The following is a 16376-nucleotide window of genomic DNA, read 5'->3' on the forward strand; positions in this document are numbered from 1 at the left end:
AAAACAATAACCAGAGGTTAGTTAGAGTCGAGTCAACAAGATAACATTACAGAAACAGAAAAATGCAATCTGCATAGCCAACATCACTCAGACAGACACTGGAAATGCTCTACAAGGTCACCAGAGACAGCACAGACAAGGGGATGCACAGACCAGAGCAGAGCAGGCCTCCTCCAGCCAAGTCAGCAGAGCTGGGGCAGGGAAACGGTGAACTTGACAAAGCACAAGCGATGGGCAAGGAGAGTCTTCCCACACACACACAGCCAACCCCAAGACATCCAGCCAAGAGAGAAAGGCAGTGTGTGGCCAGACTGAAAGACAAGTGTGCACATTCAAAGCCCACAAAAATACTTTGGAACCTTTAGGAGTTGAGCACAGGCGACTCTTGATTACCCCAATCCCTTACTCCCTTGAAGATGCCACCAAAGAATATGGCACCAAAGTTATGCATTTCTATCTAGGTGACCCACTAGGGACACCAGAGTGCTTAAGTTGTTAAACTTGTAGAAATATAACCAAATGTTTGTGGGCAAAAAAGGCACCAAATACAAGTCCTTTTTTATTGATTCATGCTAGTTCCAGAAGGAAGCACGTGGTGTTTTCTCCCAGATGTTTACCTTCTACAACTGTGGAACAGCACATCTGTTCAACATACCTTAGCCTCTACAGCTAAGCTGATCTCAACATGGGAAGAGGTATTTGTTGCAAGCCAAGTGAAGTGTTAATTTAGACATTACAAAAAAAAAAAAAAATCCTCGCCTCCAATGAGGGGTCAAAAGTCAAAGCTAGAATTTGGCTAGAAGTCAGACTTAATTTCTAATTCAGTGATAGTAAAGATTAAAAAAATCAAATAAAACCAAAGCCTACTTTAAGATCATTTTTAAAAAATAAAACCCAAAAATACCTAAAAACGAAAATAAAAAATATCAAATTCCTAAATTTTAAAATAAAATCTCTTTTCATTTCTTATATAAATTCTTTGTAGAAAATAATGCATTTATTCCTTAGGGATCTTAAAAGATTTTAAAATAGCAATGCCACTGACTTTGGCAAGAACATATGTTATACTTTAGTCTGCTTTAACTTACATATATAAAAACACAACATTTTCACCATCTTAAATAGATCCAGGTCAAGGCTTTTGGTAATGACATCCCATCCCCAGTTAGTTCCCTATTCTCTATGAAAAAAAAATGACACCAAACTACATGCTCTCTTTCCCATGTGTCCCCTGTACCTTATCCCCTAAGATAGTCTCAGGAGTCACTTGCTGTGTGCAAGAGTCATGGCAATGGAATCTTTTGTAGTCTTTCCAAGGTTTCAGGCCCTTCATTTTTCTTTGCAGCGTCATTTCCAAAAAAAAAAAAAAAACCTAAACCCTAAAAAGGCTCCCAGGATCTTCACTGAGGCCTTATTCACAATGCTGCAAACTATCAATGATAGTAATTTATGCCTTAACCTACTTTTTGGCCATTTTTCCTAGTCACTTAAGCTAATTATCTAAGTCATTTGTGTACAATAAACAAGGACCTTCCTCCCTCCCTTGGTACTCATCCTCCACTTCATCCCACCCTGTAGGGAAGTCTTAATGCTTGGTGGGCAACCATCATAATTATCTCCATGGCAATAGAGTGCATGTGATTAGACCCACGGGCTTTGCCATCAATGGATGGGAGAGCCATCAAGTCTCAGCATCCGGCTTTGAACAATCATGGCACTTAGAGCAAGGCTGGAGGCCACCATAATGCATGCAGAAGCAGGTACTGGGCTGCAGGGCAGCCTGGGGACATTTCTCCCAATGGGATGGGCAATTTTCTCCTGCTTCCACTCTCACCCTTTCCCCTAAAGTTCTCCTGAGGAGGGCTCAAGCCTCCCTGCTTCTCTCTTTACATTTTGTAACCGCTAATTTCAACCTCTTTTTATTCCAGTCCTACAGCTTCCTTTCCTCATCACTCCAAGTTTCATGGTCTATAGAGCTGTGCTTCCGATACAGCAACCAGAAACACACGTAGCAAGAGAGCTTCAAATGTGCTTTTTGTGAACTTAGGTGCTGCTACAAATAAAAAGTACACAAGCTTCTGAAGATTTAATGTAATCAAAATATCTATTAGCCACTTTATTACACAGACTGAATTGCTAATATGCGGGCTATATTGGGTTAACTAAGATAAAATATAAAATGTAAACTAATTTCCTGTTACTTTACACATTTTACAATCTAACCATTGGAAAATTTCAATTGCATGTCTGACTTACGCTACATTTCTTTCTTTTTATTTTTCTTGCATGTGTGTGATATGAGTACGTGTACACATGCCGCGTGTATGCAAACACATGCACACGGGCCAGGAGGTGACGTCAGTAATCCCATCCAATGACTGTGTGCCTTGTCTATTGCAGCAGTCTCTCCTCTGGACCCAGAGCTTGCTGATGCAGCTCGAGTACCTAGTCAGCTTGCTCCCACGATCCCATCTCTGCCTCCTGTGCTCTGAGAACACGGACGAGCTGCCCTAGGTACCCAGCATTTATGTGGGTGCCAGGGACCTGAGCTCTGCTCTTCATGCTTGCACACCGTGTCCTTTACCTGCTGATACAGCTCCCCTGCCCCTTATACTACTTTTCTATTAGATCATACAATAGATTCTTCTTGACTTTTCGACCTGAATAGCATAAGACATGATTTTTAAAATGCTATTTAAGTAGGGCTTGTGTTATTTTAAGAAGTGATTTTATTTTCAATTGTGTGTGTATGTGTACATGTGTATGCATGGATATGAATGCAGTGCCTGTGATTCAATAAAAAATTTTGGATCCTAGGACCAAGGGTAACAGGTGGTGGTGAGTCACCTTCCCTGGGTGCTAGGAATGGGATCTGTATCCTGTGGATGAGCAGCAGGATAGCTTTTAACTGCTTAGCCATCTCTCTAGCCCTGTCTTGTGCTTTTTAGTATGTGATTTCCGACTTTAATTTAACTTGCTCTGGTACGTTCTAGAAGAAGTTCAGCTACTGTCATCCCGAACCTTCGAAAGTAAGATTCTTATTGTAAATATCAAATACTTCATGTATCCTTGCATCACCCTTAGCATCTGAAGAACTCTGAATAGACCAGTAAGTCCAAAAAAATTTTTGAGTTGAATGAAATTGGGCAGCATTTTCAGGAAAACACAAAATGGCTACTTCAAGTGCCTTTGATTCCTAACATCTTGCCCATCACACACATAGACACACACACACACACACACACACACCATATTTATGGCCATCAGAATTAAAAATGTATTCTTGGTTAAAGGGAAAATGAAAGCAGATCATAGGGGTCACCCTCATGGCACTAGTCCAGCACAGACCACCGACTCCGGCAAAGGGAAGCATCTTTTTAGCACAAGTTAGCCTGAGAAGCACTTGCAAAATTTTGCTTTAAGGGAATGAGTTTACTCAAATGGAAGCTGCTTTAAAAGTAGTGTTCATGAACTTGAACACAGAAAATAAATGAACAGTTTTGACATGGGAAATGAAAATGAATGCAAGAAAACACATTGCACAAAGGACCATAAGGCTCAGTCAGAGGAAAGAATGCAAAGACTCCTTTGCATATGTGGATGACCTGCATGCAGTCTCTTCTCCGGCCAACTGAAGGCAGGAGTAAACCCATAATGTGTTCACTGCTGCCCTCTACTGGCAGGAGATAAGTTGTTCTTACAGTCATCAACCACTCTGGAAAGACTTGTTCTTTTCAGTGTCTACAGAAACAAGGCTGAGCATGGTTTGTTGTGCAGCATGGGTAGACATGCAGTGCTATTATGTGTCTCGCATGAGATAATACTCAGGAACAATAATCCCACGTTTATCCAGTACCCACTAGGTATCAGGCATTTTGTTTGTTTCTGATTTTGCCAATTACTTTTGAATGTGCCTACTTTCGTCCCATTTCACAAAGAAAGAAAAGATAGATCTAGGTGTTTAAGTTAATTATCAAATGTCAGCTGGACCTTAATCCAGGTCTTCCTAACATGGGAAGTGAGGCTGTACCTCTACAGCACACTGGAGACTGACAAGCAGAACCTGATCCAGTAAGTACTCAATAAATGTTTCCTTCCATCCTCATGACGTTCTGACATCATTTCTCTGTCTCCCAATGGATTTTCATGAAGATTCCAGCTACTATTGGCCAAAATAGGAAGCAGTTTTGTAAATCGTGACACCAATCTGGACTCTTTGCCTTTTGCCATTATTAAAATAGATCTCCAGTACCCTTTCAGCCATTCTGAAAATAAAGGCACAAATTGGGAGAAGCCTGATGCCCATGACAGGGAAGGGACTTCACTGCCAAGTATATAAAACTGGAAGGTCATCTGCCACCAAACCTTCTTAGAACTCATGGCACATGTCTGGCATACTCAACAAGTGACAAAAGGAGAGCGATTAGGATGCACTGTTGGGTGGTGACTGGAATGACAAAGGATGAGTAAACTGAGGAAGGAGGCACTGGCAGAGCAGCAAGGAGGCTTGATGCTTGTGACAAGACTATGCATTCGGAAAAAGAGAGGTTCTACCTTCACAGCCTCGCTCGATCTGCCCACTCTTGTGGAGAGCATCATTGATGAGATCAGGCAGGCGCCCGTTCAAGTCTACAGAGGCCAGACAGCCCTGAAATCCATCCCGGGAGGCCACAAGCTTCGGAAGGTTGCTGTACATGCCCTGAGCTAAGCCAGCCATGTAGAGATCACCTAGAAAAAAATGCTCAAAGTAAAAGAGACCGAGTAGAGAAAGGATGTGGCAGCCATGTCCACTAAGGCTCAACACCTTAGACTATTTCTTCCTTCGATGATGATAACACAACCGTGGGGTGGAGGGGTCAGCTAAAATAGGAATAACTGCAAGACTTTCTAAACTATTAACTCAAATATATTGATTGATCACTCATTTTGTGTTCCACATCTCAAAGTCTGAATCACCATATCAACTGTATGAAGATTTCTAATTATAAGAAGTAAAGATTAACCACATTTTCAACTGAACAACCATATATTTAGTAGTTTTTGTGTTTGTTAGAAATAATATGTGGAAAGTTTTACAGACATCCAGTCAAGGGTCTAACAACCCATAATGAGAGTAATGACCAACTATCCTCCTTGTATGTGTGTGTGTGTTCCTAAGTACAGCTGAGACATTGTTACCAATGTCACCCAGGAAGAAAAGACTTAGCTGCATCCAGATCTTTGTCCCATCTATTAGGTACCCTCCTACATTTTGACATAGCCTTGACTTATCACCTCATCAAAGCACACTCCTAATACTATCAGAGATTATGAAACATTTTGAGACATGGATAAGTAGCTTTATGGTATAAATCAACACATTTCCTATGCAAAACGCATGGTACAAAAATATATGGTTGGAACCCCTAACCTGGAGCTTTCCCATGGAAGCAACTTTTCTGTTGGGAGATGGGATATAAAATAAAAACTTCTGTAGGAGAGTTACCTTTCAAATCCAGATTTTTGGCACCATTGATGACCTGAGTGACTACCTTGGTGTCGACTTTCAGGCTGTGGGTATTGCTGTTGTCCCGAGTGATGACAACATTGTGCCACTGGTTGTCATTCAGGGGGCGGTCACTGTTGCCTTTGATCACATTGGGACCATTGCCAAGATCAAACACATAGTGTATGTACCTACGAGAGACAAAAAAGGTACACAATCACTTCAGGTACCATGAAGTAGTTAAGTAGCAATCACACACACACACACACACACACACACACACATATCAAAAACAAGGGGCTTCAAATCTCAAGTGCAGACCTGGCCTAACATAGCAATTAAATACACTGAAAAGAATTCTTAATAATATTAGCTCATACTTCATTTCAATTCTATATTCACAGACTGATAGTCTTCTTTCACTTTTTGTATTTTTTTTAAGTCAAGACTTCACAATATAGTGTAGGTTGGCCTGGAGCTCACAATCTTCCTCTCAAATATTGTGGAATTATGGGCACGTACCCACACTTAGCCCAAAAGTCTACTTCTTTAATCCTTCATAGGAATATCTAGATCTAAGAAGTGGTACAGTTAGAGACCCTACAAAACACAAGAGAACAATAATAACAAAAGTCAATCAAAATTGAGTAGCATATTTGTTTGTTTGTTTGTTTGTTTGTTTGAGGCAAGATCTGTGTAGTCCAGGTTGACCTCAAATAAAGCTCAGGTTGACCTCAAATTTGCTATCTAGCTGAGACTGGCTAAGAGTCACGATAGTTTATAGCACACACCTGTTCTGACCTCAGTCAGGAAGTGAAGTAGAAACTCAATCCAAGTTATTCACCTGACTCATGACCTCAGTCAGCTGGTGAGAATGCCATCTCACAGAGACAAGATCCTCTTGTCTCTATCACACCACAGCTGGTTTTACAGGTGTGTGCCATCACACCTACCCAATGTATGCTGCGCTGGGATTGAACCCAGGACCTTGTGCATGGTAGACAAGCACTCAGGCAAGCTACGTCTCCAGTTCTGCCTTTGTTCTTATTTCACTACTTTCCAATATATTAAAGCAGAATGGGGGGACAAAGAGTGCTTTAAATATTATAATGTTAACCTCTGCAATGTCCCTAAATTCAGGAAACTCAATTTCATGGTTTTGGGTAATGGGGGATTGTATCAATGCTTTCCCCTTAAAATAAAAATTGTAATGCTATTAGTAGGGTTGTAAAATAACTAGGTTTCATTTCTTGCTATGCATATGCTGACTATAATTAGCAATACATCAAAGACTTGTATAATACACACCATAGCCATAAAACTATGGTAAATATGGTAAAACATAAATAAGCTTACCTTACAAGAGCATCAAAGGACAGCAATTCATCATTAAAAGATCTATGACACCAACTTAGCAGAATTTCATTAAATAATCTTGAGTCCCTGTCCTTTCCAGCCCTAGTCATTGTCTGGATCTTTATTACCAAGGAGGGTACTAGCAAGGGCAGGGGTTAGGGAGTAAGATGGACAGTTTTCTTCACAGCCATTGTTTCAGTAACATTGACAGCATCAACTAAGTGATTTCTCCTACTTACCCCTTGACCAGCTCAACTGCAATGAAATCATTGCCATCGCCACTGTTGAAAAGAATGAAGCCATCAGCTGATGTGGTCTTGAACTGGAAAAAAAGGTGCATGGAGGTATAGGCCTGGAGGGTGGCAAGGGTCAAGTAGCTGCTCTTGGTCTTGAAAGTGACAGGGTCAGCGATGATGTTCCTCAGCCCAAACCGAGCCTTCAGCTCACAGTAGTCAATGTCCCCATTTTTGCACAAATCTATGTAGAGCAAGCCGTTGAACATGAGGCTCTGAAGATGGCCAATGAAACTGGAAGGGGCCACAGAGATGTAACGCTTCTCCGTCATGATACCAGTCTCAATATTGTGGAACTCCAGGCGGGTGTGGTCTCCCACCATCGTACCTGTATAATCAGAAATGAGGTAGGAATGGGGAAAATTACTCTGTTTTCTCATAGCCACCTTCCTCTATCTTACAGAAGGAACGTGCTTCCAAGTTTCTGAGTTCTGTCCCAGAAAACACAATACTCGTGATAGTTAAGCTCTATCTGTAGCACCTGGTCTGAGCTCAGTTAGGAAGTGAAGTAGTAGCTCAACCCAAGTTACTCTCCTGACACGTGACTTCAGTCAGCAATGCCATCTCAGAAAGAAAATCGTGAGCAAACAGAGAATCCAAGTGAAAAGGTATCACTATTCATTGTCTTTATTCAGGAAACAACTCAAGAAGTAGAGGCAGGGATCAGGGAGTAAAATGCACAGTTTTCTTCATAGCCATAGTTTACAAGAGTTTGAGGCCAGCCTGGTGAACAGAGAGAGTTTCCAGAACAGCCAGGACTACAGAGAGAAAACCAGTGTCTGGGAAAAAAAAGAAAAGAAAAGAAAGAAAGAAAGAAAGGAGCGGGGGAAGGAAGGAACCTTAAATACAAATCATAAGAAGTTATTTTTTCCCTGACCAACAATTTCTCATAGTAAGGCACTACTTGGTACTTATAAAGCAACTAATTGTGGTTTCCTAAAACTAATACTGTCGCCTACCAAAACGACAGCTTGTACTTGAATCCTGAAGATGGGATAAAGTTGATCATAATCAGGAGGAGCTACAGAATTCATCTCTAGTCCCATAACCATAGACTTTGATCTAAAGAGTAAAACCGTGATCTTTGAAAGCTAGAAAGTTGGAAGGTTTGTCTACGTCCAAATACCGGAAAACTGAGACCCAAACTCACAGTACATCACTCCAAGGTGAGACCTGAAAATAGGCCTTTCTAGAAAGTTCCAAAGTTACCAATTGATAGGTCATTTTTAGGGAATATATATATATATATATATATATATATATTTATATATATATATATATAAAATGAAAAAGAGACCATGAATTTGAAAAAGATCAGGGAAGATAAATGTGAAAGCTTAGAGAGAGGAAAGGGAAGAGAGAAATGTAATAATTATGTTTTAATTTCAAAACTAAAAACATAAAAGCAAAAACAAAGGTTCAAGAGATAGGTGCTGAGACAAACTGTTCTTGGGGGTAAGAGTCTTATGAGGAGATTTGCTTCTCCCACAGACAACATGGTAGGGATCCCACAAGAGTCATCAGTTCTATCAGACAAAGTGGCCTTCTCCTTAATTTGGCTCAGTCAAATTAATCTGTTGTTTTACTATCAGATGTCTCACTGATAAACAACATTTGCTGTCTACCCGTCTTACTTTTCTTTCACTCTCTACTGGTTCAGAATTTGAGTGTCAAAGAGGAAGGGTGGGCATTTGTCTTCTTGGATAACTTAGCTGGAGTCTAAGCGATCCAACCATGTCTGAAAGATTTATTCATCTCCTTGGATTTTAAATATAGATCCTACTTCCTCAGACACAAGCTCAGAAGTGATTCAAAGATTTGCAAATGAGCACAGAAATCAGGGCTTACATTTGATGAGCCTCTTCATGGTGTTTTGACAACGGGTGTCAAATTATTCTTTTAATATAAGCAAAAATAAAATAATGATGTTCGTTAAATACATAAGTTGTAGTTAGAGCAAAAATCAAAATGCGACATAAATTTGTTAACAATTGAATGACTAGGAAAAGGAATTAGGACATGAAATTACTTAATATTGACAATTGTACTAGTCATGAAATGAACACAACCTAAAATTCTCACGTTTTTAAACAGTGAAGCGATTGACAAAACACCCAACTCCACTTGGCCCTATCTCTTCATAGCAGGTGTGGGGACCAATATAGAAAGTGTCCGGAAAGGGACCTCAGACAACCTGCATGGAGTCAGAGGAACTGCAGGGCGGTGATGTTACTATTTGTGCCCTCACTCACATCCTTCACACAAAAACTTCAGAGTGAAACCCTTAAAAGCAAAGGCAACCCCATGCGATCCAAAGAGTTCCCAAAGGAATCAGAGAGACAATTTTAAATTCAGCTGAGAGATTTCTGCAAAATTTTATCTTCAGGACTGAGGACTGAGAAAATTCTGCCTACCAAGAAAAACCAGTTTTATAAAGCAGAATAAAAATACATAGGGTATTGGATGAGATTTAAAAAAAAAAAAAAAAGAGGCAGAGTAAAAAGATAAGTAGAACAAGAAAAGATCAAGGGGCTGGATGGTGGTGGCTCACCCCTTTAATCCCAGAACTTGAGAGGCAGAGACAAGTGGATCTCTGTAAGTTCGAGACCAATCTCGAACAGAGCGAGTTCCAGGACAGCCAAGGCTACACAAGCAAACCTTGTCTCAAAAAATAAAATTAAATTAAAATAAAAATAAAATAAAAAAACAAGAAAGAAGGAAGAAACAAAGGAAGGAAGGAGGAAAGGGAAGGAAGGAGGAAGGGAGGGATGGAGAAAGGAAGGAAGGAGGTAAAGAAGGAAGGGAAAAAGAAATAAACAAGGGAATTCAAGAGCTTAGCCCAGAGCCACAGATTGATTGAGGGTCTAGGATGACTCAGGGAAAAGATCCACTACAAGTCTAGGGCAGTGGGGGAGCTAGCAATGCAGGTCCCCAAATCAGAAAAAAATTGGTTCCGTTATTCACTAGAGAAACTCACCCACCTGTTACACAGACTAAAACCAAGTCAACCACACACACCCAAAATACCCTATGTTACTACATCTGACAAAAATTTTTAAAAACTCTGCTTGACATTTGAAACTTCCACCAAACTAGTCAAATATGACAAAACAAGTCCATGTGTGGTCTAATCCATACAAGTAACCGAGACCCTGCAGAAGACAACACTTTCTGAACTTGGGTGTAGACCAAACTTTTTCTCCCGTGACAATAGGTATATGCATACCTCAGAATGGCTGCTCTAGAATTCCAGAGGAAAGAAAAATAAAAGACTTGAGTGAAAGATAATAAAGAGACACGAGGACTAACTATCTCTATATGCAAGGTCTTGTGCTAAGCTTCTGACTATGACATGTGTCACAATAAGCATTAAGTTATTGATGGCAGCATTATGTCTCCTTAGAGGTAAGGGCACTTAGTGTTCAGAGGTGAAGCAGTTTGGTATGGCAGACCTTCAAACTGAATCCAGATGTGCACAGCACACAGACCACTTCTTTATATGTATACTCTAATGTCTTTGAAGAAAATTTTGATGCATTTTCCATATCCTTGGCCATAAAAAAGCAGTAGATGGACTTGATCTGCTACCACTGCCATGTAGTAACTGTAATAGAGTCCAGTCTTCTACTGGGTACCATATGCCATTCCAGCTAACTCAGGATAATTGGCCATCTTTCCTAAGAAAGCCTTGTGGCCTTAGTCCTTAGTCACTTCCATAGTTCATCAGCAGGTGACAAGTCAGTCGCATAGTACCCCTCAGAATGAAGACAAATAGGAACCCCAGGAAAACTCTGGCCAGATCTGCAGTTTCCCATGATGCCAGAGCACATGGAGGATGAGTGTACAGGCTCTGGGGATAACTTCCTCAGATTTGAACTCCAGATCCACAGATTCTTCACTTGGTGGCCTTAGGCAAGGTTCTTAACTGTTTTACTCTTCCATTTCCCATTTGTGAAATGAGTGTGCCTTGGTCAGGATTAAGGACATCAGCAGAAAATTCTAGAAAGTTTCTAGGACCATAACCATAGGCTACTAGATATTATTCTTTTCCTTTCTTTGAATGTTTTAATCATTGTTCATTTATTTTACACAGAAGTTCTTATTACAAATGCGACAATCTAGTGCCTCTGGGTATCTCATAGCCTACAAGGGAGGCTGAGTTCAGCAAGTTTCAGTGATAAGGTGGGGGGACATGCAGTGGGCTCAGACTTGAGACATTAACTTAAAGGGAAGAATTTGGATGGCCATTTTTCTTTTCATATAATTCCTGGTCAACAGTATGAGTTTAAACAAATAATAATGATAATAAATGATGATGATGATGATGTTAATAATAACATTGGGAAATCTTGGGAGAAGACACTAGGTCCTCTATGACTTCCAAACACATACGAGTAGCTCAGAAAAGGGAGGTCTATAAAGTCTCAGTTAGGGACTTTCCATTTTCATCACAATTCTCCAGCCACACTAAATCCTAACACTTTTCTCCATGTTCTCAGCACTTTTTAAAAATGTGTTCCATAAAAAGGCCTTATTCTAAAAATAATTCCGAAGCCAAATATATTAGGCAATTAGTGCATATTCAGTTATTGGTGATTAGCAATGTGCACTAGCTATTCCAAACCTCCTAATGAGCCTTGAATAAAGAACTTCACTTTGTGACCTAACATTTCCTATTCACACCCTATCAACGTTTTATTAACACGAGTAATAAATTGTTGTTGGGAGATTTTGAGAAAGGACATTTTTATTCAGACTGTAGGTGGGTGAGAGAGAAGTCAGTTTGGGCCTGAGCAAGAAGTCCTGGGCCAAGTGTACTGTCTGAGCACATTAGCTCGCTCTTCTGAGAAACACAAACCAAGTCGAGCGTTCTTTTAATTTGTCCTTAATAATAGAAATCTAGCCCTATCAATCAATTAAGCCTTATTAACTGTCAACCGAATTTAGTGCTTTTCCAAGAATATAATTGTATGATAAAAAAAAAATTGAAAACACCAGGCTGGAGACTATTTCTTTCTTGGCCTTTGGTGACAAACGAGCCTGGCCTATTCTATATGTCATTTGTATGACCTAGTTAGAAATCTGGCACACTGGGGGACCTGAAACACTATGGAAAGGATTACTCAGTAAGCCAATAAGACACCACTTAGGACCATGTATATTTTAGTCACTGCCTGATTTTATGAATTCTCTAAATTAAAATTATATCTCCAAACCTCTTTTCACTGTTTAAAAAAAAATCAACAATAAAAACACCAAACAAACACTTTTCCACTCCCAGATTCCTTTCTACTTTTCAGCTGCTGTCTTCCAGCAGCACTGAAGTAGGGGGTATGGCTGAAAGTGAAAGAATTCATTAATTTCAAATAAAATTACTAGATGGCTCGGACATGCCAAGGCTTAGCCCCACGCTCTAATTGTTAACGCTAATAGAAAGCACAGTACATAATTGCCTTTATTCCAAAGGTTCTATAGAAGAACAATGATCAAGGCAAGGGATTACTGTACCCTTAGTTCTGCAATTCTCAGGGCCTGTGTTTTGTGGTTTTCAAGGAAAATGAAAGGAGCTCACTGCTGAGTGAGACTGGGGTGAGAGTGCCACCTAGTGGTAGCTATTTATAACACGCTGTAAACTGTATTTTGGGATTTAACCAGCCAAATTCAGAGGAATTAGTGCTGCTTGCAAGCACAGCATTTGCAGGCTACTGTCTGATCTCATAGTTCATGGGGACAGTTTGAATAATTAATGCAAATCGAAAATTGCTTCTAAACAACAAAGTCATTTTTTTCATCTCATTTTCCATATTCATTTCATACCATTAAGTTACCCTGAGGTCCCATAGGTCAGAAAGTCCTTCCAATGACTGAGCTGTGTCTTTGATAATTGGTGTGGCTCTGAGAGGAAAGAGACAGAGTGCCGGGGTCGGCATCCTGAGATGTATTCCCCACCTCACCCTAGCCATTCATTGTGCTTTGTCTGTGCTGGAAGAGAAATCATTTTCTTTTGATGGATTGTGAAGTGCAGCGAACTGCTTCCATCTTTGGGATCACACAGACGTGGATTTGAAGCTTACTTACACAGCTCTAGCTTCCCCATTCCTCTTCAGTAAAATGACAATAGGGACATTTATTTTGAAAGAGTATCTTGAATTATTGAAGATTAAAGGAACAGATTATCATAAAACAGCAGCACCACATCTAAAGCTGGCTGGATATATGCTGTGTGTTTTTCTTCTGTCTAGATTCTCTCTCTCTCTCTCTCTCTCTCTCTCTTCACACACACACACACACACACACACACACACACACTACACTACAATTAAAGATTCTAGAAGTAGTGAAGCTTGGGCTCATAAATCAAAATTAAATTGTAGGACCCACTGTTACAGAACATTTATGATGGAAAGAGCCCTAAAATCACAAAAGTTCAAGTTTAAAGACGGAGAAATGAAGAAAAGGAGATTCTGTATATTTATCCAAAAAGCATAAAACAGTTTCATGGCACTGACTGTTTTAAACACAAGGCTTCTGTCCCGCTCTTGGGAGAAGGCACTGCGGCCACAGCTGAGGTTGCAGACTGAATTAGACAAGGGTCAGGAATAGTGAGTGGCTTCCCAAATGTCCTGCAGGGAGTTAATGTCCAGGGTAGATCAGATGACACCAGAGTCCCATGGAACTGCCCTGTGCAGAATAAAGTTTAATTTTCTTCTAGGATGTGAGTTTGGCACACTGTGTGCTTGGATACTTACCTGGCAATGAACTCGGGATCATTGCCTGACTAATTAAAACGATCCATCAAATTCTGAGAGAGTCTACCTTCATTAGCCACTCTTAATTTCCCCACCCCAGTTGGTTGCTTTCTCAACTGATTGACAATTATATTCCTACTCACCTACATGGGAATGTCAAGACATATTCTTAACATTTTCAAATACCAGAGTTCCTTCCAGTCTACTCAATTGGTTTAATAATAGGAAATGGGTGATTTTTGAGCACCTTTTATCTTATCTTCTACTATTCTAACATATTGCTGATGGATAGCATGCCAGCAGGAAGCACTTTCATATTGCCTGGGATTCTCAGTGTTCCTTTACATACACACACACATACATACACACACACACACACACATTGTCTTCCTAAACACAAAGCTGTTGTACAAAGGATTTGCCTGTTTGAGCATCACTATATGCCAGTTCCTCTCACAACAATGCTGTGGGACAATGGTCCTGTACCCTGTAAAGATTTGTCAGTTGCACTGGTTTAATAAAATGCTTATTGGCCAGTAGTCAAGTAGAAAGTATAGGCAGGGCGACCAGAATGGGGGAATTCTGGGAAGAGGAAAGGCTCAGCCTGGAGCTGTTACCCAGATACAGAGGAAGCAAGATGAGAATGCCTCACTGATAAAAGGTACCAACCCACATGGCTAACACAAACAAGAATTATGGATTAAGATGCAAGAGTTAATAAGAAGCCTGAGCTAATAGGCCAACCAGTTTATAATTAATGTAAGCCTCTGTGTGCTTCTTCGGGACTGAATGGCTGCGGGACCAGGGAGGACAGAAAATTCTGTCAACAGGTACTTAGTGAATAACAATTAAATAACTGAATGGCTAATTAAAACAAACATGTCCAGCACCTCCTACCACATGCTCTTCTCGTATTCTCTGTGACATTCTATATTTTTGGACTCTCCATTTCCTCCTATTAAAGAGTGATTTGTTTGCTGGTGCAGCGAGCAGACGTGGAGGGTGACTAATCAGGTATTTTTAATTATTAGTAACAGAGGCATCTATATAACTCTACACCTGTTCCCTGAGCATAGACTGCACACCCAAGAGAGAGCCTGATGAGAAGGATATTGCAGTAGTGGGCTAACTGTATACAAGCTGAAGAAAAGGACTGTGAAATACAGAGTAAGGGGAAATTCTTAGCCTTGCCTGTGCTTGTCCATAGAGAACATGATGTGTTACTTCCTTTAAAGAGAATAGAAACTTCCAAAAGGGGAATGGCAGACAGACCAGACAATGAAAGCAGAGACAAAGCCCACCACAGTCACACTTACCCTCGGCCACGTCATCATCCACTGTTAGCTTAAGGCTTTTTCCTCTCCGCACCACCCGGACGGTGTGCCACTCATTGTCATTGAGCTTCTGACCTGCGTACAGGGTCTCAGGTCCTTTGCCTAAGAATGGTGGTAAATGTCAAAAGTTAGAACCAGCTCTCAGAGTACTGCTCAGGGCATAAAGTTTGTCAAAGCCACACTGGTGCACATGATGCAGGACAACCATGGATCCTACTGCTACTGTTCCCATGAAACCCTCTATATTAATCTCCAAAAGCAGACATCTCAATCAAAACATGAATGACATTCATCCATAATGAAGGAGATAAGTATCCTCCTTCATGCATAGTTATGAGGTCTTAAAATACTAAAAACACTTAAGATTTACAGTGATCGCTCATCAGCGTGCATTTGTTTTGGTAAGGCTAGATACCAAAAATTCATCATCATTTAATTTTTATTAGTCACTTGCCTCTTTAAGCTTAGTACAAAAGTGTGACTTTTACAAAATATTTACCAAATGTGTAAGAAATTACTCTTCAAATTCTATTACCTTAAGTTGCCATTTCCACTAACCCACAGCCCTATGAGAATTTAACAACCATAGCATTCAAAAAAGTAAACAACACTAGAAATTGTATCTAGGTTTAAACAGTGCAATCAATACCCCTGGGGTAAAACAAGGGGACCCAGGCTTTTCTCATTGTTCATCATCCTCCAAAAACTAAAACAAACGAAACAAACAGAAAACTCAAAAGATCAAAAGAAAGAAATACCATAAATTTCAATATTGAACATATAATCTCAAAACAGTGTTTCACATAAAGAACCACTAGGTAAAGGAGTCAGCTTAGTAGTCTCAAGAGAACCCATGTTAAGACAGTCAAGATGGAATTCAAGTCGACCCCTATGAAGGGCCTGGGAAGCAAGGAATTGTGGTGTTTAACAGCAAAAGACTGCAAGACAGAGAAACACAAGGCATTGAGATGCTGCCATTAGCAAGAGGAAAGAAACTAACTTCAGAATGTGTATCATCATGGACCCCAAATGAAAATCTGAAGACAAAGAACGCGTCAGAGAAGCTGTGGACTTGGACCAAGATTCTCCTTCTGAGGCACAGAGCTTATTCACGCAGAAGCTGATGGTTAAGCAATGCTGAACGAATCAGTCAATATAC

The 16376-nt window shown here is 40.2% G+C and overlaps 1 protein-coding gene across 34 annotated transcripts in view; it reads right to left on the reverse strand.

Moving 5' to 3' along the window:
- Nrxn3 (neurexin 3) overlaps positions 1-16376 on the reverse strand; it is a 1560627-nt gene that overhangs the window by 796472 nt on the left and 747779 nt on the right. For all 34 annotated transcript variants that reach the window (XR_009057835.1, XR_009057834.1, XM_057782568.1 and 31 more), the window contains 4 exons: positions 15200-15319; positions 7081-7462; positions 5486-5676; positions 4555-4728 (listed from right to left, as the gene is read on the reverse strand). Coding sequence is in view for 32 of the 34 variants with exons in the window: in XM_057782568.1 (XP_057638551.1) it covers positions 4555-4728; positions 5486-5676; positions 7081-7462; positions 15200-15319 (867 nt within the window). In the remaining 2 variants the exon portion in view is untranslated. The remainder of the gene's footprint in view (positions 1-4554; positions 4729-5485; positions 5677-7080; positions 7463-15199; positions 15320-16376) is intronic.

Source organism: Chionomys nivalis, chromosome 10 (genome assembly GCF_950005125.1).
Source record: "Chionomys nivalis chromosome 10, mChiNiv1.1, whole genome shotgun sequence".
In the NCBI taxonomy this organism is placed as follows: domain Eukaryota; kingdom Metazoa; phylum Chordata; class Mammalia; order Rodentia; family Cricetidae; genus Chionomys; species Chionomys nivalis.